This window comes from Electrophorus electricus, chromosome 12 (assembly GCF_041902795.1).
Source record: "Electrophorus electricus isolate QZ-2024a chromosome 12, ASM4190279v1, whole genome shotgun sequence".
In the NCBI taxonomy this organism is placed as follows: Eukaryota; Metazoa; Chordata; class Actinopteri; order Gymnotiformes; family Gymnotidae; genus Electrophorus; species Electrophorus electricus.
In genome coordinates, this window is record NC_137508.1 from 12,057,501 (window position 1) to 12,084,264 (window position 26,764).

General features: G+C 43.3%; 1 protein-coding gene across 1 annotated transcript in view; it reads right to left on the reverse strand.

Annotated features, from left to right (window-relative positions):
* srbd1 (S1 RNA binding domain 1) overlaps positions 1–23,652 on the reverse strand; it is a 50,918-nt gene extending 27,266 nt beyond the window's left edge. Inside the window, exons 1-13 of the mRNA XM_081724636.1 lie at positions 23,181–23,652; positions 22,730–23,009; positions 22,285–22,536; positions 21,826–21,992; positions 21,286–21,403; positions 21,010–21,148; positions 20,059–20,155; positions 19,409–19,574; positions 14,138–14,241; positions 13,111–13,218; positions 12,835–12,992; positions 11,002–11,092; positions 10,548–10,655 (exon numbers count right to left, since the gene is read on the reverse strand). Of these exons, the coding sequence (XP_081580762.1) occupies positions 10,548–10,655; positions 11,002–11,092; positions 12,835–12,992; positions 13,111–13,218; positions 14,138–14,241; positions 19,409–19,574; positions 20,059–20,155; positions 21,010–21,148; positions 21,286–21,403; positions 21,826–21,992; positions 22,285–22,536; positions 22,730–23,009; positions 23,181–23,239 (1,847 nt within the window). The 5' untranslated portion in view covers positions 23,240–23,652. The remainder of the gene's footprint in view (positions 1–10,547; positions 10,656–11,001; positions 11,093–12,834; positions 12,993–13,110; positions 13,219–14,137; positions 14,242–19,408; positions 19,575–20,058; positions 20,156–21,009; positions 21,149–21,285; positions 21,404–21,825; positions 21,993–22,284; positions 22,537–22,729; positions 23,010–23,180) is intronic.
* Positions 23,653–26,764: the final 3,112 nt, after the last annotated feature.

The following is a 26,764-nucleotide window of genomic DNA, read 5'->3' on the forward strand; positions in this document are numbered from 1 at the left end:
CGTAAACAAAAGAACACCCAAAGAAATGCTAATATAACAATAATCATGACAGTGAATCCAAGATGACCCCACATATAGGGGAAAGTACTTTGTCCATGTACAAAGTTTACTGTTTACTGATAGACCAAGTTACTGATAGACTAAGACTTATAGACATTAAATAGACTTCCACAGAGGACACTGAAGTCTCACTCCCAGGGCTCAATTGCCAGAATCAGAGCAAAACATGGAGGACACACACTAATCTACACAAACATCACAAGCGCCTCTGTTTTTACTGGCCAGTGAAAGCCGTGTGAGCCGGTTAAGCTCAGACCCAGTGAGTGATAGCTCGGCCTGAGTCTGTCTCTTGGGTCTATTTCTCACACCTGCGTACTGTGAACCACAGCCATGAGAAAAGGCAAATAACTGCATGAAAACGAACAAACCACCACAATGTCTACGAAACACAACATGGGAGTCGTCGGAGTCAAAAGCAGGAAGTGAGCTAGGTGGGTATGGTGAACGGTGAAGCAGGGAGAGGAAGACAGGGCGAGGGAGCGCCAGTGATCCGGCATGTTATACGGTCCCATTAAAAAAATTAAAAATTTAAATAAATTAATTAAAAATGTAAAGAGCCCAGTTACTGATGCGTAAAGCAGGACACAAAAGGAAAGGTCCAGGAGCCTCGTCTCTCACATGTGCGCGCACACATGATCTGTTGGTTTAGTGACCTCAGGTGATTTTAGGAATTTAGAGGCATTTAAGTGCTTTTCTGGGGGGGGAAAAAAATTTAATCTGAAAAAATATGTTCTAATGCCAATAAACTCCAAACAATTCTTTGTTTCCTATCTGATGGGTTCAGTCCCAGGCTTAACATGCTTACCGGGTTAGACATCGTCTCCAATGTGTGTATATGCTACATACAAGGACTGGCTGGTGTTTAGAGTAGATCCAGCCTACTGTACTTGTGGAGGACCTTCCTTCAATGACAGTGGTCACATTACTATACTTGAGCCAACACTGCCATCTAGTGAACATAATACAAATATTGTTTTCTTCCACCTTTAGAATTTGTGGACCAGAGTAAATGCTTCCATAATGGAAGCTGTCTTTCCTGTAAACTACAGCGAATGCCATGAACTGCAGTTTGCTGTCAACCTACAACAACATCACCTAAGACGATTCAGAAAGGAAAGTCTTGGGTCAATCCCCCCACAAATCTGTCCCTCTGTCCCTGCCCGACACATGACCTTCACATGGGTCACATGAATCTGGTCGTTAAGATGTGCGCATTCACACACAAACACTGTCAGAGGACACCTTAGAACTCCATAATGCCCCATGAGTATGGTCATTACACTAGCTACGCTGATTACACTAACCAGACTTTGCAGATACAGTGGGACTGTTACATAAATATACTTACCATTATAAATGAGTGCTATTAAGGAATTACATAACCACTCCATAAAACTCCCATTCTTTCACGCTCCACCCCCCCCCCCCCCACACACACACACAGATGATGGGATAACAGCGAATGATACAAAGACCATAAAGCACAAAGGACAGATACAGCTGCAGCGACAGTGTTCTAATCCACACAAAAAGGTAAAGGCATTTATGTGGGAGGTTTAATGATCCTCTAGCACACTGCAGTTCACACGGCGACGTGCACGGCAAAACAAATACTACACACTCCCTCGCCTCACATTCCTCCTCACATACACACATTCCACCTTCATTAAGTATGCTGCTCTAGGTGGAGAGAGAGAGAGATTTTATATTATATATATATATATATATATATATATATATATATATATATATATATATATAGAGAGAGAGAGAGAGAGAGAGAGAGAGAGAGAGAGAGAGAGAGAGAGAGAGAGAGAGAGAAAGAGAGAGAGAGAGAGAGAAAGAGAGAGAGAGAGAGAGAGAGAGAGAGCCTGGATGTGGAGGAGACTCGCCTAAGGGAAAAGGGGTCAGTAGAGAGAGAAACACAGAAGAAGAAGAATAACGGCCATCAGAGAGCAAGAGTGCTCACCCCCATGATGTCTGAATTAATTAGCATGGGCCGTCGGGGCAGCTGGGTAACGGCCCTCAACGATCCTGACATGGATACGAATTACACTCAGGGCACAGTCATACCGAGGGGAGGACATTGTCATGGCAGCCAGCAGGTTAGCCGCGTCCACACCATAAAACGGGCCCCCCCCGCTCCAAGTACTGTGGATGGCAAGCCTTTAGGTCTAATACTCACTCATTCACATTCCCCCCCCCACCCCCCCCCACCCACACACACGCGCACACACACTTTTTGGCCTATCAAGTCACAGACCCAGGGCAAAGTCAAGCCCCTGGTTCAGAGTAAGAGAGGTCCTCTCATTGCTCATCACCAGTCCTTGGGCTGGCAGGCCCAAGCAAGAGATGGATACATAGTTTGATATGTCTCCCCTCCTCAACACACCCCTTCAGACACAAGCGCTAATCATCATCAGTCATCAGATCCTTTAGGAAGAAGGACGGACGAGATCACTGCCACGGTAACACGATACGCAGAATTCAAGGGTGGGGCAGGAACGCCACGAGGAGAGAGGTACAAAGCCACACAGGCCACTTTAAAGGACATCACCCTCACTTTGGCAAAGAATCTTACATGAGTAGTACAATTAAGTCATCAAGGTAATTTACTGTGATGAAGATCATTTCTAAGGTAATTTACTGTGATGAAGATCATTTCTAAGGTAATTTACTGTGATGAAGATCATTTCTAAGGTAATTTACTGTGGTCTCTTCACTGCTGCCGCACTTCCTTGGCTACCTTCATAAACGGCGGAAAGGCTCCACCAATAGCAAGGCCCGTTCACACCAAGAGTACTTTACTGCAGCTATTGCATCATCACTGGGTTATTTCAATATTAGTCATAATCAAGATGTTGATTATTTCTGGCATTAAATTTCCTATAAAACACTGAAGGAAGGATGCTGTCCTAAATGTCAGGACAATGACTGCAATTAGGGAAAAAAGGCACTGGAAAAAAATATTCATGAATATTTACGAATCAGAGCGAAGACTTACATGAACCTGACGTACCATAAAATGGCTTTACAAACCCCTAACTGTAACAGAACAGAAGAAATGCAATAGGGGTTTGGGTCTGTAGTTTTAGTTCTGGAAGAAGCAGACTGAGACCATAATAACCAGGCAGAAGGAGCTCACTTAAACATATTATAAATTCAAACTTCCAGCTATTATATAAGTATTATATTTATATAGTAGCGTATAATTCATATTTCTATTATTAAATAATTACTATAGCGCTCCCAGCTAACAATGAATATTCATTAATTACTGTGAGTTATTCAGTGCCTAAACCGAAATTGATATGAACCATAAATAAATTACGAGAGTAAAGGAATTACCCACAGGCAGGACCTTGGAGTGTCAAATTCTGCAGCTTGAAACAACACTCAACCTGTGTATTTTTATCACAGTATTCTTTAATTGCGACATAAAATGTATTTAAACATTACTTTGTAGTACAGAGCACTTGCTGGCTCAAAGAAATGTACCAAGCTCTAAAGCCAATAGGTTAACCTCCGAGCATCAGGGGTCATATGAGCATGTAGGCTAATCTGGATCTGACTCCAGTAATACGAGCATGTAGGATAATCCAGATCTGGCTCCAGCCATATGAGCATGTAGGATAATCCAGATCTGGCTCCAGCCATATGAGCATGTAGGATAATCCAGAGTTGACTCCAGCCATATGAGCATGTAGGCTAATCCAGAGGTGACTCCAGTCATATGAGAATGTAGGATAATCCAGATCTGACTCCAGTCATATGAGCATGTAGGCTAATCCAGAGGTGACTCCAGTCATATGAGCATGTAGGCTAATCCAGAGGTGACTCCAGTCATATTTTCTTGACAAGAATGCCTGAACTTTGTACAGAACTACAGATAATTAATTAAAGTAAACCTGTGGTCTGAGGGTAGAGTTCTTGGCAATATTAGTAATCTGTAATCATTTTTGGAACATTGAACTTTTGTATGTCTCTCTCTACTGACATTAAATAAGATTTGTGTACATTTATTTTGCTCATTCTGTATGTCAAAATGCAACATGGTATATTCTGAAAATGCTGTCTCCCTCAGAAAAAAAAGGTTTATTTGCACCTACTATAAAGGTGCATTTGTTAACACACACACACACACACACACACACACACACACACACACACACACACGACAGCCGTTGTACTAAACCCTCTTGTGACACATATTGTAGACCAAAATGGATAAGATTACAAAAGAAGAACTCAAAGAACTGACAGCACCAACATGGGCGTGTGGACAATCGGCCACCTGCTGTGAGCTGTGCTGTGTAGACGCTTGAGTCTGGCCATGGGAGCAGATGATGAGATACCAGGCCTAGGCACCTTCTGAAAGCGGCAACATATTTCCCCATGAAAAGGGCCCAAATGGCACGTGTCAGGGGCTGTCAGTCTCACGCGGCGGGCTGGAAGGCAGGAAGGCACACGTCTGAAAAGAGCAAAGTCTCGCAGCCTCTAGTGGCATATGCTTAAAACGCCACTGCACGCACGCAAAAGCGTGCAGACCCACACACCCAGGGCTAAGGGATGCTTCCCTGCATTGAGCGTTCGGGGTAGTGTGGCGTTAAATGCCTACGAGTGCCCGGGCTCTGTATGACAGGCAGACTGATAATGCCAAGCCCTCCCCCCGTCCCAAAAAAAACTAAACTTTGTTAAAGGTGAGAACTACAAGGTGATTGTGAACTACACTTTGCCAGCAGCAGTTTGGTGTGAGGGGTGCACTGTAATATATTTGGATAATTCTTCAGGAGAGGCAAGACTCCTTATTCTTGCTTGTTCCTTTCACTGTCCATGCCTTTTTAAAGGTTTAACTGACACATAGGCTGAAAAATTATTTGAAGGCCAAAAGTTGTAATTACAAGTATTTGGCTACAAGTACCTTAGAACATCACTTTCATAGGAGCTCCATCTCCAGCCATTGTGACACTAGAGGTTTCCACGTTTTGAAATGCTCATTTTCTTTACCTCTCCAAAGGCAATAAACTTTGAATTCAAACCGCCAAAAGTAAGCAAATGGGGCATGAAATGTGCAGCTCAGTACAACTGTAATTGGTGGGAAGTGCTTCAAGTCATTATGAAATCACGAGAACACGTTAGAGGGAAACTGACAAACGGGGATTTGGCACCTCGGTCTCAGGGGCTGCGAGGTTTAAAGCGACTGCTGACCCTGATCTGCGCACATGCTCAGGAACACTCAGCAAGAACCAGAGGCAACTCACAACAGAACTGTTCTGTACATGTACTATTATCTAAATAAATCTGAAGTTTGTATGACAGAAAATAACAACAACAACAACAACAACAACCACAAAAATACTGAAGGAACTCCAGAGGAAGTCTCAAGAAGAAACGAGCAGTATGGTTTGCAGGCTAATAAGAACTCAAACCAGTTCTCTGAGGAACCTCTGTACTTGGCTGTCCTTTCCAATTCAGACGTCTAGCCCTCACTGAGCCTACAGCTCCAGGATCGTGACTCTAATTATCCGCCGTCCCTCACTGTCCTAATCACCCTACCCAGAAACCTCCACAGTTCTACCGACTAATTCCCGTGACGTCAAATATTCATCATCCAAGTCCCTGCAGCCAAGACTGATCTCATTTCGCCAAGAGCGGGCCAGCATCCAAGAACATTAATTACCTTAAGACAGACTATGGCCAAGGACAAAATGAAAGTACCGCACCAAACTAAAGAGCAGCATCTTTACAGTCAGCATCACCGGAAACAGCAGCAGCTTCAAAAAGTCAGAGAGACTAGAAAAACAATACACAGAGTGTCAATAAGTTTCCTCTGAAGGTGTAGTTACGTTTCCACCCATACCAAACCAAAGTCTTTCCACTACTTATAATGCCACACAGTTAAAGATAAGCACAGTGTCACCCCTTTCTACGTGACTTGATCTCTAATGCTGTCTGCGAGAGCTGCTCAGGGCTCTTTATGCTTCCAAACGCTACAACACACTGTTGTGCATTTCGACAAATCTGCCAGATACCACACCGAGAACCTAAACACATATAAAACAGCAAGTGATAACTTTGAAGAATACACTGAAAGAAATCTCAAGCAAGAGAGAAAAGAGAGAACAACGAAGACTTGTCGGAGCAGGAAGCAGACGGGGACTGGAGAGCGCTGGACAGTACGGGTGTGCCTCCTCGTCCCCACGGTAACTGAGGCTGACGGTCACTGACAGGCCGGCTGGTGGCAGGACAGCCCCGGGGAAACGGGCAGTCACTGCTTGTTGGTAGCCGCCTACATCGCTGACCAGGCTGGCTCTGCATCAGGACCACCGGCCTGACAGGCAGACTGATGTGATCAGCTGGTGCCATCAGCCCAGGATACACGTCATCTCTGCCCTCGTGGGCAAGCGCCACAGCCAGCACCAGAAAACAGCAGCAGTCAGAGCTACACTGACACTTTAGTTCATCGGACAAAGCAACAACTACTGTACTTGACAAGTATAACAGCTCTAAAATTAATTTAAAGCTATAAAACATCTATTAATTCAGCTATTAAAAAAACAAAACAAAACATTTATTCAAACATTTCACCCCTACATTTAAAAAAAAAAAACCTGACAATCATGCTAACAGGTAGTCTGGAACACAGGACAAATGACACCTCATTTATATGTGGTATGATATAAATAATTTATATGTTTCACCACACATAGCAAACATGTATGATAAAATACATTTCAAAGATAACAGCTGAAGGGAACTCAGGTTGATATTATTCTACCAACGAGAGGCTCTACCAGTTAGTACTGGATTACCACTGCTTACACTGCGAACTAAAATCAGTTTTCAAATGATCAGAAGCACCTAAGCAACTTCCTTTTGAGAAGGAAAACACGGCTATGAGAAGGCATTTGTGAATGATGAAACAGTGACGGCAAAGTCGCAACTGCCTGCTCCTAAGAAAACTGATGAAAGACTCTTTCATGGGTCACTCTGAAGCAACACGTATACAAATGTGCCTGACCATGGAAAATTCCTTTCTACGCTCCTAAAGAGCCTAGTCTAAACGGAACAAACTTTAATGTTTAATTAAATTAGGTCATGATATTTCCACACATCCAAACAGGTCTAAAGCTGCCTGCATGAATAAGGAGAGCCGGTGGTAAAAAGAGTCTGGCCACAGGAGGGCGCCACAAAAGCCAAAGGAGTAGGAACTGCTGCAAAAACAGTGCAAGAACTCTTCAGTGAATACAGTAGGTCAATGTTACTCATTAGGTCAATAAAATGTTAATTTTGTATTTGTTGGCATGTAATGAGCCCAAAGGTAGCGCCTAACATATATACTCGTTTTGAAACTATTATGGTCTTACTATCAAGTAATAGAGATATGGAGTGTGAAGCCTGTTTGAAGCCTGAAAACATCATGGTTCCTTCACAATCGGCACAAACTCTGTGATGCAGATTGGTTAATTTACACCAGTGAAACGTTACAAACAGTGTTAAAGAGAAGACAGGTTCTCAAGTTCTCAAGCTAGCCAAGAAGGGCTTGGACCTTGGTAAACAAGGTTTGGGAAGCATCTGCAATGTTTTCAGGCAAAATGTTACCCATTATCAGCATCTGTCTAAACCTTAGAAAAGGTGAAATCACAGAAAATAAACAGCTTCTTGGTTTGGTGCAGTTTTTCTGTTGTACCAGCTGTCCTGGTGCTGGTTTTCAGGACAAAAGGGTGTTGCATTCTCACTGATCTTAACATCTAGACTCATATGAACTAGACAAAGATGGAAAAAAAATATATAAAGGGGACCAACAGGAAAACAGATAAATTAAATACTGCTTGAACTCAAGCCTAGCTAGCAACTTTATACTCAACAAGTTAATGCTTCTCTGACGCCAAACAAGTGGTGCTAATACGTAGTGCGATGTCAGTTTACCGGGGAGGTGCTACAACATAAAATGGAAGCCTAAGGAATCAGGATGTGTCAGGCAGAGAAAGAAATATTTGTATCTGAATAATCTTTTTTGGATAACGTTAACAATCATTTCCATGGGACATGTAAGTATTAAGCAGTGGCAAAAAAAAGGAAAGGAACAGTGGGCAGCGGCTGAGTTCAGGCTGCCTCAGGCTTCCCATCACCCACTGCTGTCACTGCACAGGAGCGTCCAGGCAGAAAGAGAGGAAGAAGGGGGAGGGGTCAGGGGGCTACCGGGAGGGCTTTACATCAGGCTGCGAGTGTGGCGAGACAGAAAGCAGACGGCGTGAAGGAGCCCAGCGGTTTAGTCAACTGGCACAATGTGGGGGCACTTGTTCTTTTACATGGAGCGCTCTTAAAGAACGCTCTCCTAAATATAACCAGCACAGTCAGTATACACTTGTCAAAGCGATGCGTCAAACACCTTCAAAACAATAAAAGAAAAGATTTCCGAACTGAGTTGAGTTTTACTTATTTAACAAACTGTGTAGCCTTTTGCTAAATAACTCAATTTAGGTACTTACAATTTATCAATAGCAAGACTATAGAACCCCCCAAAAAAGTTTTCCATTAATTTCCCTGAAGGAGTAAGCCAAGCTTGGCCTGGCCCTATAGCAAGTTCAGCCCAAACGTTTCCCCATGCAGGAAAATTCAGCACAAACCGCTACAAATCATCAAGGCAATGATATCCGACAACAATAGCCAATCCATGATCACTGCAGAAAAGTGAAGCTTGTGCCAAATCTCGTCAGTTATCAGTCCATTAATCATGTCAGGACAGACCACTAGCTTACAATTCTGATGCTATCCAGTCTCTAGGAATCTGCTGCAGTAGACCATTTGATGTCAATTTCTGCTGGTTGGGGGTGGTGATATATGCTATCGTGGGAAAACGGTGAAGCAGTTTATCGTATCATTTTAATGGCTTTGTTAATTGAGTTGCCTGATCTCTGGCCATTCTGAGACATGCAGAACCACTGTAAAGTGATTTAGTCACCAGCACTGAAAGGTCTTTCAGCATATATGATCTTTCCCTGGGTAGCTCAAGTTACAATCTTATGACCCAAGGAAAAAAACAGAATCTGCAGAGAACAAACTCATAAACTCTATGTGCTTATACTATCGTAATCCTTTCAAAACACATATATTTGATTAAGCCCAGAGAATTAAAACCCTGTGAACATGAACTGAAGAAATGGTGATCTGTTTATTTCAGATCCCCGAGAACCCAGAATTTTGGTTGAACTTCAAAACAACACGTCTCGTCAGCTGATACACTGCTGATACAATCCCAAATACAAACCACTTTCTGATGAACTAACTTACATTAAGAAAGAAATAAAACCATATCCTTGCAGACAGGCCACAGAATTAAACACTTGCATGGGAATTACATGATTATGAATAAAGCTGTCAGAAAAGGCAAACCTGCTCTTTTCAAATGCATCACACACAGATTCTCAATACGAGATACCGCCCTGAGAAAGTAAGTACTGCTCTTCATCCCTATGAAATTCTCAAGTTTATTGAAATATAGATTTCAGATTACATATTATTACAGACACCTTTTCAATATTTTTGGAGAAAATCTACACCACACTTTTGGGTTCTTGACCCCAACTCTCTGAGAAGCTGAAACAGCAGCAGCCTTAAATATCAGCACATGGTTCTTAAATAAGAAAATCAATCTGGACGATTTCTACCAACTAGCACTTTGCTTTCAGTAACACTTGGCTGTGAGCACTAGCACCGGAAACTGGCTGAACGCGTGCGGTGCCCAACGCCCGTCAGGAGCCGCAGTGCTCATTATGTGTAGATCTCAAACCTTCCACTTCCATTTTAGAATGGAGGTTGAAACGGATCCTCTCATGGAGTGCTCTGAATGTCGGTTTTGACGCGTCACGCTTCGCTGAGCGTTACTGAGGCAGACCTGGCAACCCATGCGAGCTGCACTCAGGGACGTGGGGCGCTATACTGAAAAACCGCCTTCGCGGCACTCCATAAACGGCCACTTCAGAGCGGTTCTGGGCAGGCTTCCAGTCCCCACCAAAAGTCAACAAACACAAGTCTTGCTAGATGGAGAAAGGGACGATCCCAGATCTAGTTCATATTTGAGTTGGATGAGAGTGCGATGGACCAGTTTGGCTTGAAGGATGGCAAGAAATGTCTGATTTTAATTAGAGGCAGTCAACAAGGTCCAGATACCATTTAAAACCCACAAGGGCTCCACATTCCAAGGGCGACTCCGGTTCCCATCCTTTCCCCCCCTCGCTCGTTTCACAGTTGCTATTTTCTTACCTCTGAGGGTTTTATTACTCAAGCGCTTCCAAAGTTCAAGCTGTAATTACACTTAGATTCTAACACGAATTTAACACAAACAGAGGAAGGTCCTCAGCTTTGCTCAAGTGCTGCATCTACTCTCCGGCACCAGCTCCCACCTGCCACACGCTCAGCGCAAACAACCGAAAGGACGTCGGATCGCTGTTCATGGAGGGCATGCGACACGTTTGCAGGCTTACCAGTAGGAAACTTCTAAAGGCTTGAAGAAACCGCATTTAATGAGGTCAGCGAAGAAGGCCTCTGTCTCCCGGCATGCAGTTCCATTTCCTATGACAATGGTCTGGCAGCTGGGTTAGAAGAGGCATGTCAGGAAAAGAAAAAAAGAAGCGTCTTCATAAATCCCTGAGAGATTTCAACTAAACTGTTACCTCACAGTCGCTACACTCTGTACTTTTTGTAAAAGCGGATCTGTTAATTTAGATTGCATGACCATTAATATATGATGCTGCTGACACAAACAATTGCTTAGAGGAACAAAAACCTGAAAAATGTCTTTATAAAGAAAGCAGTGCAACTGTGTCCCATGTTACATTAGGTGGAAACAAATTGTTCAAAAGTAACCAAATCAGACGCTCAGGTTCGTTTTTAAGCAAGTTGACGTCTGCATTTATCACTTTTTCAGAATTACAGTACCTATATTGAAGCATGAGGTGGCGCAATTTGTCAGCTTCTCTGTTCCTGTTCGATCCATGCAAGTATACTACATCTGTGTGTAGGATCTGACCTGCAAATACACACAAAAGAAGACAGGCGCAAGGAGCACTTGGGTTTGTGACAAAATTAGCAGCAAAAATTCAAAGCCACAGGTTCTCTCACAGTAACTTGTGTATTCACAGCTAAAAACTTCAGGGCCTTTCGACTCTTGTATCATTTTCTATTTCTCATCCATTTTTAAGATACTGCCCCCTCCATCCCAAACCCCCTCCAGGAGACAGCCCAGCCTGTCTGCTGTCCGCTGGGGAGATGCAGAGACAGAAGAACAAGTTGTCTGACCAGATACCAGCAACCTGTGACAACCAAGCTGAGTTGGCGCGGGGGGGGGGGGGGGAGATGGTGTAGATGGCTGCTGCAGGGCAGAGGGCAAAGCACAGCATTGCCACCTGACACGCCCGCCAGGCTGATCAGCTGCCTGTGAGGAGGGCGCATGTGATGCCCAGTGTGGAGCCTTGGCTCAAACCTGTAGATCAGACAGAGAGGGCACATTGGGCATCCCTCTCACACCTGTAGATCAGACAGAGAGGGCACATTGGGCATCCCTCTCACACCTAGAGATCAGACAGAGAGGGCACATTGGGCATCCCTCTCAAACCTAGAGATCAGACAGAGAGGGCACATTGGGCATCCCTCTCAAACCTGTAGATCAGACAGAGAGGGCACATTGGGCATCCCTCTCACACCTAGAGATCAGACAGAGAGGGCACATTGGGCATCCCTCTCACACCTAGAGATCAGACAGAGAGGGCACATTGGGCATCCCTCTCACACCTAGAGATCAGACAGAGAGGGCACATTGGGCATCCCTCTCACACCTGTAGATCAGACAGCAGCTTTCACAGGGTACAGGGGAAATCTCTTTAATGAACTCCAAAAAACCAAAAAACCAAACCTCAGCTTGGGTACAATGATAATTTTAAAACTTTTTTTGTCATTAGAAGAACATTTGTAATAAGTAGGAATTTTACATCTGATTGTTTTTCAATAAAACTTATATTGCATTAGTGGCAATAATCTTTTAAAATAAATCATTTTAAATGACCAGATCAGCTCATGTGAGATCACATGATCTACAGACCTCTAAAGCATTTCGCTTTACAAACAAAAAGATAAACATTTGCCTTATTAGCAACATATAATTGTGTACTGTATTTTATTAAACTTGATTAGTTGTCATTAGATATTCTTTATTTGGAGAAGAACTACACTGTAGTAAGATCTGCAGTGTAGTTCAAATGTTTCAAAAGAAATAGGATGTTTTGGTCCTGTTTCTCGGGAAAGGAAATTTTCACTCCTTGCACATAAACTCCAGCCAAGGGCTGAAGATTTCCACAGAGAGGGGAAGCTCCTTATTTCACACTGTATCTGTAAAGCCTGAAGAACTAATGCCAGCTGTGAGCGACTGATGAGTGCTGTCATCGCCTGTGTGTATTTACACTCGAACACACCGAACAGACTACAGCTGAGGAAAGACACGTGTGTACGTTCTGCAAAACGACTCAAAAGAAACACGCTGCTTGCTCAAGATGCAGGCTTCTTACGACGAGTATGCCGAGTTTGAAGTCCTCACTTCCATAAAATCTCATACGGTAACAAAGATGAGGACCAACCAGAGCCAAGACTGCACGTCACACCGCGACGGCCAGTCACCGGCATCTTCCATCAGGCTGACACCATCCGACGGCCGAGTCGGCGTGCCGAACCTACATGCAGTTCGGGGAGGCAGAGCTCTGTGGTGTAACGGGCTCTTACTGATGGGAGACAGGATTGCTAGTTTGCATCCGTGCCGGTATCCGGGGTCCACTCCCATGATGGCGCGGCCACGCACAGGGCACAGAAGTAGGCGCTGCCGCAGGTTCCGCACGAACATGGAGACAGACTCCTTCTCTGCGCTTGTGGTCAGCTTGGTCCTGAGACAAAGAGAGAGAGAGCGAGAGAGAGAGAGAGCACAAGTATTCGGAAAGGGCCGCTCTCCAAATTCCCTCTCTGGGACTGACTAGAAAGGGTCACAAAAGCTCGAGTCCAGACCTGTATGCTCGGCTGAGCAGTGGCGTTAGGAGTCTTTTATAGGAGTCTTCCACAGCGGCCCTTAAAACCTTCATTAGCTCTGGTTGCGCAAAACCCTTTGGCCTCCACCTACACAATGCACACAACACCCACCAAAAATACTTACTCTCAGAATAAAGAAACGTGCGCTCCCTACCAGCGCACATTTGTAATAGTATAGCTTTACAAATCATACAGGTCCAGAATTCTACCTGCATGGGATCAGGATTTCTATGAAAATCTTTGTAACTAAACACATCATCAGTGAAAACAATTATTATTATTATTACAATTATTATTATTATAATAATTATTATTATTAAAGCATTATTTACATTATTAAAGAGCGGTGTTTAACTTGTGTGAAAACTCCATTTCTATTTTTGTGAAAAAAAAAACCTAAACAAAATAATTAGAATATAAAAAATATATAGTTTTTTATGATATTGAGAAAAAAACTTTTTTCATAATTTTTCAAAGAAACTGAATTCTGCTTATGACATTTTATGAATGAATTCACAAAACAAAATTTTACAAAACTGGACATTAAAAAACGTGACATTTGCGTTGAATTTTACAGTCTTTATTTGTGAATAAATGCCATCTGAAGTATACCCCGTCTATTTTGGGGTCAGCATGACAGGTGTTCCCAGAATTAATGGAACAATTATCTCAAATAATTCTGTCTTGATTTGTAAAACATGCGTTATAGCATTTTCCTTTCGGTAAAAAAAAAAGGACATGTAGAGCGCAAATTTCAATGTGACATGTTAGAGAGGTAAGCTACAGAGAGAATGTTTTTGTAAACACAACCATAACAGCAGGTAATAGAAATAAAACAAGAACAAGCACACAACATGAAAGTGTGGGGCTGAAATCTACCGGAATAATCCATCACCCCCAACACTAACTTATCAAGCTTTAGCATTCAAACAGCCATAGAAAGAGATAAAAGGAAGGTGTGTGTGTGTGTGTGTTTGCGGGTGTACTGGCAGGGTGGAAAACTAACCTGACGTTGACGCACCACCTACAGAAGTCGGTCTTCACCCAGTCGGGGATGTTCACCTTGACTGTCAGAATCTTCAGATTCTCCCCTCGGTTAATGGCCAGTGTCTGTAACAAGAGGGTGACCTGTAGAGACGCCCGACAGGAGGCCTGGAGCTGTAGCGCCCCGCCTACGCCAGCCCTGCCTGGAGCTGTAGCGCCCCGCCTACGCCGGCCCCGCATACGCCGGCCCTGCCTGGAGCTGTAGCGCCCCGCCTACGCCGACCCCGCCTACGCCAGCCCTGCCTGGAGCTGTAGCGCCCCGCATACGCCGGCCCTGCCTGGAGCTGTAGCGCCCCGCCTACGCCGACCCCGCCTACGCCAGCCCTGCCTGGAGCTGTAGCGCCCCGCTTACGCCGGCCCCGCCTACGCCGACCCCGCATACGCCAGCCCTGCCTGGAGCTGTAGCGCCCCGCCTACGCCGGCCCCGCATACGTCGGCCCTGCCTGGAGCTGTAGCGCCCCGCCTACGCCGGCCCTGCCTGGAGCTGTAGCGCCCCGCCTACGCCGACCCCGCCTACGCCAGCCCTGCCTGGAGCTGTAGCGCCCCGCCTACGCCGGCCCTGCCTGGAGCTGTAGCGCCCCGCCTACGCCGACCCCGCCTATGCCAGCCCTGCCTGGAGCTGTAGTGCCCCGCCTACGCCGACCCCGCCTACGCCAGCCCTGCCTGGAGCTGTAGCGCCCCGCCTACGCCGACCCCGCCTACGCCAGCCCTGCCTGGAGCTGTAGCGCCCCGCCTACGCCGACCCCGCCTACGCCAGCCCTGCCTGGAGCTGTAGCGCCCCGCCTACGCCGACCCCGCCTACGCCAGCCCTGCCTGGAGCTGTAGCACCCCGCCTACGCCGGCCCTGCCTGGAGCTGTAGCACCCCGCCTACGCCGGCCACGCCTGCGGCGGTCCCGCCTGCTTTCTGTGGAAACAAACCCATGAGGGCGCTCGCGCACGCACAGCAATGTCCTGTAGGAAAAGCCACCTGCCTCTCTCACTTTTCCCCCAGCTGCTCTTGTAAGGGAAAGTGACATGCGGTTAAGCAAATAATTTTGTGTGTCTGACCTTTTCAGAGGAAAACCTTTTGTAAGGAAGGGGAAAAAAAGCAGAGCCATCAATCCGGACCTGAAGCGGAAGAGCAAAGCTGACAAAAGCCAGCCACACACACACACACACACACACACACACACGGCTACATACCCCTCGCGTTACTGAACAGCCAATGGCCTTATCAGGGTGTGAATTAATGCACCCAGAAAAATGATGAAAATTGGATTTGTGTATTTGGCATTTTATCACCGTGAGGCAGCTGTTTTGTCATGTGATGTTCATCACATTTCAAGTTTTGCACGAAGACATGGAGGACATCAACGTTTCACCCAAGTCACTCTTGACTGACTTCCAGCTGGTTATGAGCGCAACACTGTCCAGTAACGTTTACATACATTGTTCTTAAAAGCTACCGTATATGGACAAAAGTATTGGGACACATCTCTTTGAATTCGGGTGTTTCATTCAGACCTATTGCCACAGGTATATAAAATGAAGCCCCCAGCCATGCAGTCTGCCTTTACAAACATTTGGGAAAGAATGTCTCATTCTAAAGAACTACCTGAATTCACTGAGTGTAGTACTGGAATTGGTTGGTACTGTTGCAACAAGTCAGTTCATGAAATGTCTCCCTTCCTACATATTCCACAATGAACTGCGAGTGGAATTATTGGGAATTTAAAGGGCTTAAAAAGAAACCACAGCAACTCAGCTGCGAAGCAGCAGACCACGTAAAGTTACAGAGCGGGGACACCAAGCGCTGAGGTGCATTTGTGGTTAGTGTTAAGACTCTGGAAAAGGTGCGTGTCAGCGTGACAGAAAGCATAAGAGACATGGAAAATGGTTGTATCCAAAAACAGGAAATCCCTTGGCTACAACACTGAACGAAAAAAAGCCATCTCAGTAGGAGATAAAACATTGTACATATATGCATGCTCTGGGCAAAACCTCTACTACATTTGATGAAAACATATCACCTAAACTGAGACAGGTCTTGCCATAGCAACAAAAACACACTAGACACACAAAAGAACACACGGCAGCTAATACATACAGAGAGAACACCACAACCTTAAGAGGTTTATAAGCCACTGATGGCGATGTCCTGTTCCTGTAATGCTTTAAACTGTAGTCATCTCTATTGCAGACTCTGAGTGAAGCATGAAAATGGTCTTTTACAAGGTAACGGCCACACACTCGTGAACATTACTGCAGAGTTCACATTCTTCTATCCCATTTACACACGTCTGCGATGCCAGAGAACTGCAGTCAGTTCCTAGTGCAAAACTGCATTGCAAAAATGTCCATTCACTCCAATTTGGTAAAGGGCAATATCACGTTACAATATCACGTTAACACGATTTGAAATAATTTTAACTAAAGATCTCTGGGGTGTTTTACAAAGTAAAGAAGGCAGAGAAAAGAAATACCGACACATTTCTCTGGATGTCTAAAACAATTTAAAACTTCATCCAGCTTTAGACAGATTGTTATCCGTTGCATAAAAGACTAAATGCAGCGTCCAAGTCCATTTTCAAAAGCCATCGGAAAGACCACAATATGGAATTTTAGTGCCGCAGAGCAGGAAGAGAGGCTGAATATTCAGCATATCGTGTTCTTTAATTCTAATGAAATAATAATTGGAAAAATATGAGGAATGTAAGCTACAGGAATGAATATTATTCTAAAGGCTGAGAGATTGCGATTCAATATTTGCTTTTCAAACAGGGTGAAGGAGCGGCCACGGAAAAGAGCAGCAGGAAGGCGTGAGTGAAAACAGAAGCCTGTCCTTATTACGGGCTTTCACACACGGAACACACACCACCACGGGCCTTCCCGCACCACAGTGAAATAAATACGACTGTTTTATACAAAGGGAATCGGAGAAAAAAATAATTGTTTGCATTTATTTATCTGTCACAGATTCGAAACAGTTTAAGCAGCAAGAAACAATGTCATTTATAGATCTGCCTATCCAGAGGGACTTGCACGTGGATCTGGCAATATTTTTCCAACAGCATGGCAGTCAGCAAGAAGGAATATGAAGCTGTATGCAGTACTCAAGCCTTTGTGGGAAGGGAGAGCAGAAAATGCATCAGCGGGTCATTTGAATTAATTCATCTCTTAATGCTAGCGTCAGATAAAAATAGCACAGCTTTGAACCAATTAGAGCCGCCTACACAAACTGAGAAAAGCAAGCCCCAAAAGGCAGCAAGTATCTAAGGGCTGCCGAGACGGAGTGAGAAGCGCGGCATACGGACATGCACCGCTAAATGGGGCACAGATGGAAAATGTAATTGGCTCTCGGCACAAGCCACCCCTTTAAACATCTGCACTCCCGTTTGCACCGTTTGCCACATGGTCCCAGATTAGGGCCCTCTAAAACTCTTAAGGATAAATGTCCCAAAAACAAAAGACCGATAACAGTTCTCAGGCTCTGAGAGTGGTCAGGACTAATTCTCGTCTGAGTTCCCAAAGAAGGCTCTGCTCAAGAAGAAAACTACCATGTTTACCCTTTCTTCTAAAACCTGGATACTAAAGATTTTATGGTTTCCAAAGAAAATGTACATCATAACAGAATTCGGTGGGATTTGTGGTTCACATTAAAAAATATATTTTATATCATTGTAATATAACATTTGTTATATTTAATTTGATTCTTTTACATATACATATACACACACACAGACATACATATATATACATATACATATATGTGTATAGGTGTGTGTGTGTGTGTGTATATATATATATATATATATATATATATATATATATATATATATAAAAAAAAATCAAATATTTTATATTTTTGAATTTTAGGGATATAAAATAAACTTGAGTTTTGTGGGCAGAATTTTCCTAAAATTCTAAAGGCAACGAGATCTAGTTTAATTTCTGAACAGGACGCGTCAAATACCTGGTACATGTAACTAAGCAATCCTTTAGGGAATTTGACATTTTAAGCAAGCTTCTTCTTAATTTTATATACTCAATTCATATATAATTTTATATACTCAATTCATATATAAATGCCTGTAATCATAAAACAACAACATAAAATATTACAATTGTTTACAGGCCACATTATTATGCAATTTTCTTTAAATCATCATTTTCAGATTCAAGTTAAAAAATTCAAACTAGTATGAAGTCCCACTATAGTCCACTGCTCAGTCTGATGGGACCTAAACTCTTCTGGTGTGCTTCATATAAACCCACTCTTAATGGAGAATCAGCAAATCTGTACATTTTACAAAACATATGAGAGCACTTGGTTTTCACCAAGAAATAGAGAAATACACAAATGCACTCACTACTACAGGCACCAACACACACAAGCACACACACACAAATCTGGTACCAACGCGCTCACGTCTGATGCGCTAAATCAAACAAGCAAGTACATGTGAGCCCGCATGCCTCTCGTGACCACACTTCCAACCCTGGTCACTAACTAAAAAAGCCAGGAAATGCTTCAGTTTTGCCAGTGTGACGGCTCACGTCACAAGCAGATTAAATCAACACTGACGGCCTGCGTCGCCAGATCCACAACGGCGGCCGTACTGAACGCTTCAGAGGAGATGAGCCGTCCGCCGCTCGTTTGCTCGCTCACTCGCTCACTCACTGACTCACCTCCTCCCGCACTCTCTCTCTCTCTCTCTCTCTCTCTCTCTCTCTCTCTCTCTCTCCCTCCCTCCGCCCCGGAGCAGCCGTCGCCGGGGAGGAACGTCTGTCGATCTTGGAGCCTAATCCAAACGCACGTGGATGGGGACGTGCCACATATGCTGGGAAGGGGAGAGGGGGAAGGACCCGAGGAGAGAGGGATGGGGCTGAAAGAGGGATTAAAGGATGACAGAGCCACTGTGACATGTGGCCTAGGAGCCAGGGGGCCTGTGGAACGAGGAGGCCCTCTGCAGAAGTACCATTAAACCCCACTGACAGGAGCAGAGAGGCACTGTGGACCTGGGGAGATGTCACAGTGTCACAGGATGACGCTGTGTAGGGCAAAGTGGTGAAATGTGCGTGTGTGTGTGTGTGTGTGTGTGTGTGTGTGTAAAGTAGTGTCTATGCCATTTAGTGCGCGCCAGAGTTCGAAAGGAAGCGTTCACACGTCCTCTAACAAAACCAAACTGCCGGTGCAATCGCACCAGGATCCGTCCGACCACGGCCCCACACTGTCTGCGGCTCCGTGCGTACCTGGTGGTGCTGGATCCGCTGCACGCTGCAGGTGAAGTCGTGGTACAGGCTGAACTTCGAGATGTCTTTAGGATTGCTAGCGTGTGGCTGCTGCTGCTGCTGCTGCTGCTCTTTGATAGCCGTTTTAGACAATGCCGACTGGATCGTCACGTCACTCCTGTCGCACCTGCCAAGAGGACATCCACATGCACGCATGTTCGTTTGCACTCATTTGCACAGACCAAGAAAGATCAGGTAGAGTAACAGCCAGAAGCCCGCGTCATGCCATCTCCTTGGTCCGACACCCTGTGCACCATTCATCAACAGTCGGTTTCTGACCACAAGACCACATACAGCATATACTGTTGGAGTGGGGGACCATTCTTCACTAAGCAATAACTATGACATAGCAGTAACATAGTAGCGAGTGTGTCATTAGCATGTGTGTATCAGGCGCAGCAGAGGTCTGCAACCTGTAACACACATCAGTGACTATTTTGTTTAGAGTGGCCTGCGAGACAGAAATATCCAGCCAACAGCAGCACTGTAGTTAGAAAGGCAACTGATTAAGGTCTTGAAAACTGAACCCTTCCATCTGTGCACTTATAAGGCGTGCCTACGAGTTAGACGTTTCTTATAAAGTGTTCAGTGAAAGTAGACGCATGTCTCACACTGATCGGATGTAGTTCAGGGTCTCGCGATCTTTAGCAACCATGTCAGCCAGGATCTGCTCCACTCCTGTGGCTATCTCCTCAATAGTGGACAGCCCTGTAAATCCCACCACCCACCCACCCACAAACACACACACACACACACACACACACACACACACACAGAGATACTGCATTGCAGGGAACCTAGCAAGCCACAGCATTCACTTCTGTGTACGAGGAAGAACAGTCGGTTCAAATGTAGGACAATGCCAAATCACCAGAGTTATGACTAGAAGACTTCGGCACTTCACAATGCTATTTCTTCCATGAACACTCAGGTGTAATATCACATTTCATTGGTGTGAGTACTGTATGAATACCGTACAATATGGATATTTTTTAATCTCATGCTCTAGAAAGGTTCATGGCAAATTAATTGCTGCCCTCTAGTGGCCAAATTTCATTATAAACTTGCTAATTGAAGTGGAGTTAAATGAAAAATAACACTGGTTAAGAGTTTGGGACAAAGATTTTGCCCCGTGCTGTCCCATGTATTTTGCACACTGAATGCAAATATGCTTTCAGAATTTCTCTATCACATACTTTTTTTTGCAACCAGTATGCTCGCATATGTATAGTATGGAAAAGCGGCACCAGGGAAAGTTGAGCCCATCTATATTGGCAGACTATTACTGGACGCTGACAAAATGTGACAGAGGACATATTTAGGCAAAAATCATACCCCTGTACATTTTAGAAGTCTGTAATCTCTACATATTTCAAGTATAAGAGCAGACTTATTTAAACTCTAAAAAACACTATTAAACTGTGATACATGCACCAGTACTCATCAGGGTCAGCAAAACATGAAGACAGCTGAAAATAACAGAGGGCGATCAAAATACGAGCAGCCGAGGACCGTAACTCGTCAAGCGGTTGGAACGCGTGCGTGCCCTGAATGCGGCGTACCATCAGTGTTGGGCTTTATCCAGGAGTGCAGCTCCAGCGTTCCGGGTGACTGCAGCAGCCCCACGGCTGCGGGCTCCAGACCTAGCTGCTTTGCACGGCGGGCCTTCGACAACTTACTGCCCTTCTTGTAGGGCGCATACTAGAGACAGCACAAGTGCTATTATTTCATAAAAGAGGATTATTTTACCAAAGTCCTTCATGGATCAGAAACGGCTCACGATAAAGCAAGTGCAGGTTGGCAAGAGAAGCTGTGTGTTGTGCTGTGTGTGTGCTGACCACATGGTCCTGCTCATCAGCGCTTCTGCAGTTCTTCAGAGCCTGCTCCAGCTCCGAGGTCAGAACCCCCTCCTTCTTCAGTGTTTGGATTATGGACTGAGTCTTCTTTGCCACGGAGCTAACACACAGGACATTCACAGCATTTAGCTGATGCGTTTATCCACAGCGACTTACAATTATGACTGAGTCATAGTCGAGTGCTCAGGGGGCAGGGGTGGTTTGAAGCAGCTACCTTCCGATTACAAGTCAAGTACCATAACCACTGAGCTACACCACCACTGAACATCTGTCACGCATAACGCAGACTCCACTGCCATCTACTGCTTAGCTCCAGCATCAACAATATTCTCTTTGAAAAACATTAGGCCATAGAGATTATTAAAACGTAAGCAAACGATTCATTTTCACCAGTTCAGCCTGCATTGCATGGTTTCCAGCACCTTAATTTACACTCTGATTTATGACCCATTTCACTATTCTAAAAGAGGGAAAACCCCTCAGGCAGTCATGACTATGCTTCCACACCCTCAGCTCACCCACCAAAGCTCCTCGAGGGCCAGCTGCACATCTCTCACGGCATCCGCATCCATGTGATTGATCAGCTCTTTCCTGTAGCGCACTATGAATGGGATAGTGTTCTCCTCCTGCAGGAGCTGAGCAACGTTCCCACAAACCCACTGCTCCACACCTGTCTTCTCAGCTAAAACCTGTTAAATGTCAAGCATACAAGACTTTTAGAATCTCCACAAATGCCATACATCATCAGTGCTATTGAGCCAAGTTGCGGATAAGATTTTTTTACAATGTTTGAAATCCAAATATTTGTAATGTTTTTAAATGTGTAATTATGGCTGATTATACCCATAAATAATACCCATTTCCATTCATGCTCATTAAAGAAAGATTTTCCAGTGGTTACCTGTTATTAATGAATGGCAAGCAGCAAGGAAAAAGGATTACAGAACCACAGATCATTCCAGACTTGATGCAAAATCCCACCTGAACTGGATCCCAGTTCATCTGCAGTTCTTCCCCTAAAGAATTCCCAGACTTCAGCTTGATCGGTCTGCCTTGAGGTGCACTTGTGGTCTTCTGCTTTTTCTGCACTGGTTCATCAAAGGTGAAGTCATCCTCTGGCTCTTCCTTTTTAACCTTAAAGAGCTGTTTACTAGATGACTGCTCCTCAGCCAGTGTAGGCCCTGTCGTGGCCATACTGTCACTAAATGCCTTGTCCATGCTAATGGACTGCCTCTGAAAGACACAATTGGCAGTGTCAGAAATGTCAGAAATGGTCCATAGAGTTATATAAATATATATAAATATATATATAATTTTTTTTTTTTTTTGTAACACAAAGAATCTTATGTCTTAGCTTCAAGCGAGTTTTTTAGGGGGTCTGAGTATTTAATCCTTTCACTTCACACAGTGGAAGACAAAGGCTTACCTCCTCCTTAACTCTCAGAGGTTGCACTGATTCGCCCTGATGAAAGAGGGCATCGTTTTTGTCGTCTTCTTTCCCCTCATTTCCAACCTCCTTTACCTTTAGGGCCCTTGGCGCTCTAGGCTTTCTTGCGGTTTTCGGTTTAGCCTCTTTGGGCTTGGCTACTCGTTTAGTAGCCGGTTTCTTCTCAACTGCTCCATCCTTTCCCTTGACGCTTCCTTTTTGCTTCTTCGGTTCTGGCAGCCATTCCTCAGGCTCGTCCTCGCTTGGTGCACTGCCTGACCTGCGGACACGCGTGTGAGCTTAGAGCTTTTTCACCTACGTTCAAATGACCAGCTAGTAACGTGATATTATTTTTGTTATACTACGGTTTAGCCAGAAGACTCTTTGAGTCTCATAACTCCCAGAAAAAAATGACTTTACGTGAGTGCCCGCCGAGGAAGACAACACTTACAGTTCATCTTCTGTAGCTGGTTCCTTATAAACCTTTGCCGTTAGCTTCCTCCGAATCATGTTATCATGTACCTCAAACTTACACCAAAACTAAAAAGATTAGCTAGCTAGTAGCTGGCTAGAATTCACTGACTATCCAAAGGCCAAATTAAACTTGAAAAATAGAAGCTAGATCAGACCTAGCTATTTGTAATTACAGTTGCAGAACTGGCTACCTTGTTCTTAGTGTTGTCTGTTCAAATGTAGCGCGTAAACGACATTCGCTAGCCAGCTAGCGTTAGCTAGCTAAATATCTCGCTTTTGAGATAAGATACTAGCTAGGACGCTGTCATCCTAAAATATAATGAAACGTCCACATCATAAACTGTAGTTTCATTTTCTTTCTTCATACATATACCTAGTAAGTGATTTTTCTCTCTAGCGTTTCTTACGTATTGTTACGTGCTGCTACATTTCAATGAATGAACACGGAAAGCATATCGGACCTGACTTTTTCAAAATAAAAGTTTTCAACGCCTATGTTTAGCCAAAGTCGTTACTATAACGGCTCTGGCTTAAAAGGCTTAAGCCATGAATGTTGATGCTCATGAGGACCACAGTATTATTGTTCTCTATACCCATATATTGCCCATACATATTCGATCCTACTAATTCAGCCTTTTCTTATTTACTTTTATTATAAAATAGCTCTGTTTTTAAGCTTATTTTATTGAATCTGTGACGTGACATTTATATGAGTGGGGAATTCATATATATATATATATATATATATATATATATATATATATATATATATATATATATATATATATATATATATATATGAATTCCCCACTCGCCCTCCTCCAGATGTTGTTCTCGGGATCTGTCGGAGCCATTCTCCCAGTTTGAGGGCTACATTCCCTGGTTAGTGCTCCAGTTACCAAGGTAACCACAGTTGCCTTAACCTTCCACCTTTTTCCCAGCTCTTCTGTCAGCCCTTGGTATTTCTCAAAAATATTAGCAATAGGAGTTACAGTGACAAAATTGGCCAGTCTGGAGAGTATAAAAAAAAAAAAAAAGAACTTTAGGTCAAATACAAGTAACAGTGAAAATGGGTGCATCACAACAGTATAAATAATAGTTTGAACTGAACATGCAAGAGTGTGGTGTAGCTCAGCACAGTTCAGGCAGAGATCAGCAGGCTTAATTTTTATCCCTTTCCTCAAGACCTCTGCTCTCCTCAATATCATCAACCAGACAGAAACCTGTCTGCGGTGGTATCACATTATGCCAGGGCAATTAGAATAGCTAACTTTATTAGCTGTTCGTTTGCCCTTTTAGCAATCATTAGGGAGACAGAATATCCTGCTATCACTTGGAGTCATTTTGTTAATTCATAACAAAAGTTTTAGGAGATAGTCTATGCTTACACGCATGAGTGGGCCGGTGGAGAAGTTGATTGGGTGGAGGAAACGGAGACTTATTCATACTGTTAGACTCATAGAGAGGTAATTCGGGAACTCAGACTTGCAGAAATAGGCCATATAAATGGCAAAGCAGGAAAATGGAGAGAACCTTTATCCAGAGGTGAGGTGGTGCCCTCAGGTAAGGAATATCCCCACATTTTCATGGGTGTTCATGAATGGACTGTCATTATCTGTTATTATCAACAAAGTAACCAACAGGGAGAGACAAATCACTTTCACCTTCATGTTCTCAGCTACAACCTTGCAGAGAGTGGGGTTGTAGTTACAGGGTGGTACTTTCTGTCCATTTTCAGTCACAACCATATAATTACTCTCATTATGACTGACCTCAGATCAGTATTTTAATGGCTATTTATGCCACATAATCACTTTCATTATTAATATACAGTGACCCCCTTTACACCCTGTCATTACAACTGACCTTATTAATGTGCCTATTAAGCACATAATTACTATCATTAACGGGCATAATCAGTGAGCAGTGTTTTTAAAAGGCACAATCACCTTAATTACCAGTATTGTTATGTCCCTTCCATCAGCAACAAAATTGCTTTCTTCATGACTGACCAGTATGATGCTCAGTATAATTTAAGCTCATAATAATAGTCATTAAAACTATCTATATTTTTAAAGAGGCATTTCACACACATAATAACTTTCATTTTTAGCATACTTATGGCCTACACATTTAAACAGTCCCTCTTATTACAACTTAGTACATCTGACCTTAGACCAGTATTCTTAACATTCATTTTCAGGCACAATAATCACATAATGTGGTCATTATGAAAGACCACAGATCAGTATATTTTCTAAATGCCATTTAAGACACATAATTATCTTCGAAATCAAATGTGTTTTTAAGACCCCGTCAGCCTTGTAATCTCTCTCATTATAATTGACCTCAATTTTAAAAGTCTCTTTTGGTCACATAGTCACCTCATTATGAACATGTTTAATCATTGTCATTATCTGTATGCTTAGAGCCACCTTTAGCCATTATTGCAGGTCCAGGACAAGTATTTTTGAGAGTGTCTTCAAGCATATTTACAATATTATTTAGACTGACCAAAGAAAAGTATTTTTTAAAGGGCATTTCAAACAATATAATTACAGTATAATTACACTCATTCTTTCATGCACATTTTCACTGTCATTATCAGTATTTTTCACCCACGTAATCACATAATTTTCTTATCAATCAGTATCAATCATTCTCTTTATGTGTGCAGATCAATATTTTGTTTTCTTGGTTTTAAGAAAGGGGTGTTGTTACTCCTGTCCTTTGGCATATTAGTTACAGTACAAACTATACAGTACAAAACCACAAAAAATCAGAATTAATTATTCCAATTTTTAAGTTAGGGTTATTTTTGCAACTTTTCTGCCTAGTGGTCCAGTTTAAAATAACCATTTACAATGTCACTGTTGAGGTGCAAAGGCAACTAGGTATCTAACAAAGTTAGCAGAACACAAAAAACAGCTAAGACAGCAATAAACACCTTGTTGCTTGTGAAGAGTGATCATAGTTTACCCATTAATCACATAATTAGGTAGGCATTTATACAGGTGGACTACATCAGGAATGTTCAGTAGTGTTAGTGTTTTTGTTGGAGATTTAGGTTCAGGTTAACATGCTAACTTACTGGTTTCAAAAAAATGTGGTGTTCATGATGATGTAATTGGAGGTGAGAATTTTGCTTTGCCCAGTGTGATAAAAATAATGATTTTAGCTGCTTACAGCTTGAACTACTATTAAAACATGTCATATGTATTAGCTGTCTAGACGTAACATGAAACATCCAGCACATTTAAACATATCAATTATTTTTGGACATTGCTGACAATGATCTTATTTTCTCAAGTCTATTATTATATTTTCACTTAAAAAAATAAAAATATTTTCTCAAATGTAAAGTAAGAGTCTTTATATGAGTAACTAGGTACCTCCCCGTAATTTTGCTTTAACAAGAGATACAAAGGTGCTTCACGTTTAACATTTATTGCCGGCTGCAGCTATAATTACTAACAATTGCAAAGTAAAAAGGGTACTAATAGTTTTTCAGACGTCATGCTGTTGACGTGTGAAAAATTCTGTGTAATGGACTGTAGTGGC